Genomic DNA, 4,747 nt, shown 5'->3' with positions numbered 1-4,747 from the left:
TCGTAAGAAAACTTAGCCAACGTAAAAAAAACAATAAAAAATTTGGATTTTTTATTCAAGTCACACAATCGACTTGAGAATAGTCCAGGACGGACCGAAACGTCGTCGTCCCTTCACTTTCTAGTATGTGGTCTGGTCTACAATGAAAAATCGCTTTGCGTAATGTTGGCTTCATTGGTGTATATAACTCCTCTCCCTATAATTGTCTCTTATTCCTGTGTTCTCTGTACACACATTGTTTAGAATAAAAATAATAATAATAATGTATTATTATTATTATTATTGGGGGAACCTTTGACAAGCCGCTGGATCCCATTTCCCGTCGAAGCCACTAAAAAATTATGGCCCTCAGGTAAATTTAGGTGAATGTATTATTTTTTATAACTTAACGCAAACCAATAACCAGCTATTTTTGTATTTTTAATTTTGTTGAATTTTAAAATGTATTCAGAATTCGTAGTAAAATCTTGCCGATTAGTAAATATCTTAAAACATCACTAATACTGTAATCAACAACCATCAATATTCCTTTTTACACCAACACACCCACCGATCAAATACCCAACCCACCCACTATATTTATGTCTATACCAATACTTCCACCCACACACCCCACAACCCCATTCCCTCCACCCTTACCCCCACCAGATTTACACCCCCCACCAAGCCAACCCACCCTCCACCTCCACCCACACATGACCACACCCTCACCTCAACCGCACACACACATCACTTCTAGGCAGTAATGTGGTAGAGGCTGCTGACTCCAAACACAGTTTCAAATGTAGGAATGACGGAGCTCGAGAAGCTCAGAAATCTGTATACCAGTAGATTGACGGTTGAAAGGCGGAACCAAAGAGTTAAAGCTAGGTAAGTACACACAACCAATCTGTATTTTCAACTCTGTATCCAAGCCACACACTCTAAATTGTCCTATTTCCAGTGTTTAGTATTAATAAGCCATATCAATGTATAATCCTATTCAATTCCTCCGCCCAACCCATCCTCTTGGTGAACACTCATTTACCCTCTATATGTATCCACATGTTAAAATACATGTATAGAGCGGAAGAGCGGTAATATACATTTTTCTATAAAAATATTCATAATATATTGCTTGTATGGTGAAATATATTTGGGATATGAAGTGGGTATATCGCTTTTGGTCGGCTACGATTATGCCATGCTATAGTTGCATGGTATATGCATATTATATGCATATTATACTATAGTTGATATTCTTATTCTTATAATTTTATTATTATTATTATTATTATTATTATTATTATTATTATTTACAAATAGTGAAAGCCTATTCTTCCCAGCCTTTTCATTTTTCCTCTTCCTTATCAATCAGGAGCCAAAATGAGCTTATTCTGCGTTAACCGTATATAACGGTTAGCGACTTGGCAATGTCCGCTCACAACCGATTGGTCCCAGGTTCGATTGCTGGGCAGGAAGAGACGTATGGGTACGTTTCCTTGCACCTGATGCTTCTGTTCATCTTGCAGTAAATATATGAGAAACTCAGGGTGGTTATAAGCCTCCAAAGACACGCCGAAACTACGACGTTGGGACAACGTTCGAACAAGTTTTAACACTTCCTAACCAGTTATGACAACCAATATAGCAAGTTATAATAACGTTCTAATACGTCATAAACACGTTAAGCCAAGATGTAACAACTTTATTACAAGTTGCAACAAGCGGAAAATAGAGACAGTTTCGGTTTGTGTTTTCAGGGAATATATCCAAGTTTATCCTCTTTTTTACGTAACGGTTGGTAACGGGTACAGGAGCGTTACCTTCCGAAACCCTACGATAGGTTTCAATATATGTTGAAACATTCAGATATATTTTCCGTTGCCCAGTATATTAAAATATTTAGTAGTTGTAATTTATTATTAATTTTAATTGTGGTCTCATTGAGAAATGCGTTAGGCTAAGGCAGCATCAGCAAGCAGCGTGGCAACTTTTACAAATACTAACATGAGCTTCCAACAACCAACAACGAGTCACACACTTTCCTATATTAAGCAGCAAGCTATATACATTTACTCTGGATCCAGTAATGAGGTGATTACGACCATCTTTTCAATTACAGTCAAAACATATATTTATGCCAAACACGTGTTCAGCTTACTTGTTAGGAGTGACCAATCAGAAAGCTTCATTAAGAAGGCGGCAACTGAGCGCAGTCTCCCATTGGCTGACACGCTCTGACGCAGCGCATAAACATCAGTGCGAGCAAGCCAAATTCACCCTTTTGGCCCTGTGCCGTAGATGGCATCTCTCCTGTGTGGAGGCCCCACATCGTGAGTCGCAAGGTTGCCCAGGGTGTGAGTACTCAGAACCAACACGATTCAGTCCTCTGGATATCAGGGTGAAGTGAGTACGGCCGCTGTGTGTACATTAGGACTCGATCTTCCCCGTCCCCGCGACTCTAGGAAAGCAATAAATCCGATTATCTAATGTTTATATAAACACTGTGCAAGTATTGGATGACTGCTAAGTACTCTACAAGGAGCTGAGTAATTGATCACAGCAGACGTGCCACAGGTGTGTGAACGGGAACAAGATTTTGTTTGTCTGCGGTAATTGTGAAACATCATGCCACCCCTCGTACCGATACAGCTGGTGTCTAGAGCGGTGCAGCAGGTGTGGAGGACGCCACAGCAACTCTCTGCGACTCGAGGACTACTTGAAATCATCAGGTCGTCTTCCTCGGCGGCCAAGCCAGCAGCCACATCTCCAAGTCAGCAGCCGGGCGGGGAAATCACCTCCACACCCATACCTGAAATTACAGATGCGTTCCCACACCTGCAGACTCACGACAGTATACATCAGTTCTCATTGGAGCAGGTGAGACAGTTTATTGACAGGGTTTAGGATGTTGTTCAAGAGATTGATTCTTGTTAATATGATATTGCTTGTTACTGGCGTTCAGGTCCTGTAATAAGCCCAATCGTGTGTGTGTGTGTGTGTGTGTGTAGGGTCAGATTTCCCAATAAGCCAAGTAGGTCATAGCCTAGGTCTTAGGACACCAGCTTTTTTTTCCAAAGAAATGGAAAAATATCAAATGATACTTGGAGGAATCAATTACCACTGCCCAATATTTAATCATTATATAATATTATGGTGTGAGCTTTCTATATGTATGCGTTTAGCCTTTGACTTGCTATACTGATCAGAGGGTGAGGGTGGGGCCCATTTAACTGTTTTGGCCTAGGGCCGAAAAACAGTTAGATCCGGCCCTGTGTGCTCACCAAGTGTGCTTGCGGGGGTTGAGCTTTGGCTCTTTGGTCCCGCCTCTCAATTGTCAATCAATTGGTGTACAGATTCTGGAGCCTATTGGGCTCCATCAAATCTACATTTGAAACTGTGTATGGAGTCTGCCTCTACTACATTACTGTTTAATGCATTCCCTTTGTTAACTACAGTGACACTGATCAAATTCTTTCTAATGTCTCTGTGGCCCATCTGAGTACTAAGTTTCCAAGTACTAAGTGTGTGTATTCATCTAGTTGTATTCACCTAGTTGTCCTTGCGGGGGTTGAGCTCTGCTCTTTCGGCTCGCCTCTCAACTGTCAATCAACTGTTTCTACTACTACTTTTTCCCCACAGCCCAGGAAGCAGCCAGTAACAGCTGACTAACTTTTTACTGACACCTATTTACTGCTAGGTAACAGGGGCATGGGGTGAAAGAAGACCTGCCCTTCGTTTCTCTCCGGCGCCCGGGATCGAACCCGGGACCACACGATCACGTGTCCAGCGTGCTGTCCGGCTCAGGTATGTGTGTGTGTGTGTTTACTAGTTGTGTTTTGCGGGGGTTGAGCTTTGCTCTTTGGGCCCGCCTCTCAACTGTCAATCAACTGTATACTAACTACTTTTTTTTTTTTCCACACACCACACACACACACACACACCCGGGAAGCAGCCCGTGACAGCTGACTAACTCCCAGGTACCTATTTACTGCTAGGTAACATGGGCACTTAGGGTGAAAGAAACTTTGCCCATTTGTTTCTGCCTCGTGCGGGAATCGAACCCGCGCCACAGAATTACGAATCCTGCGCGCTATCCACCAGGCTACGAGGCCCCTATGTGTGTGTGTGTGTGTGTGTGTGTGTGTGTGTGTGTGTGTGTGTGTGTGTGTGTGTGTATTCATCTAGTTGTGTTTACGGGGGTTGAGCTTTGCTCTTTCGGCCCGCCTCTCAACTGTCAATCAACTGTTTACTAACTATTTTTTTTCCACAACACACACACACACACACCCCAGGAAGCAGCCCGTGACAGCTGACTAACTCCCAGGTACCTATTTACTGCTAGGTAACAGGGGCATTCAGGGTGAAATAAACTTTGCCCATTTGTTTCTGCCTCGTGCGGGAATCGAACCCGCGCCACAGAATTACGAGTCCTGCGCGCTATCCACCAGGCTACGAGGCCCCTCTATCTACCAGGCTGTGTGTGTGTGTGTGTGTGTGTGCACTCACCTAATTGTGCTTGCGGGGGTTGAGCTTTGGCTCTTTGGTCCCGCCTCTCAACTGTCAATCAACTGGTGTACAGATTCCTGTGTACACACAGTTGTGTGTGTACACACCAGTGTGTGTGTGTGTGTGTGTGTGTGTGTGTGTGTGTGTGTGTGTGTGTGTGTGTGTGTGTGTGTGTGTGTGGCACCATCAATCCAATCTTTACGAGTTATTTGCACTTGTTCTGGCCATAATGCCGTTAATCTTGTTGCCCCAATAT

General features: G+C 43.3%; 1 protein-coding gene across 1 annotated transcript in view; it reads left to right on the top strand.

Annotated features, from left to right (window-relative positions):
* The first annotated feature begins 2,260 nt into the window (after positions 1–2,260).
* Positions 2,261–4,747, top strand: part of LOC138362990 (acetyl-coenzyme A synthetase 2-like, mitochondrial) — a 37,901-nt gene continuing 35,414 nt past the window's right edge. The window contains exon 1 of the mRNA XM_069321594.1: positions 2,261–2,862. Coding sequence (XP_069177695.1) covers positions 2,611–2,862 — 252 coding nt within the window. The 5' untranslated portion in view covers positions 2,261–2,610. The remainder of the gene's footprint in view (positions 2,863–4,747) is intronic.

Source organism: Procambarus clarkii, chromosome 10 (assembly GCF_040958095.1).
Source record: "Procambarus clarkii isolate CNS0578487 chromosome 10, FALCON_Pclarkii_2.0, whole genome shotgun sequence".
In the NCBI taxonomy this organism is placed as follows: domain Eukaryota; kingdom Metazoa; phylum Arthropoda; class Malacostraca; order Decapoda; family Cambaridae; genus Procambarus; species Procambarus clarkii.
This window is presented reverse-complemented; position numbering and strand designations above follow the sequence as displayed.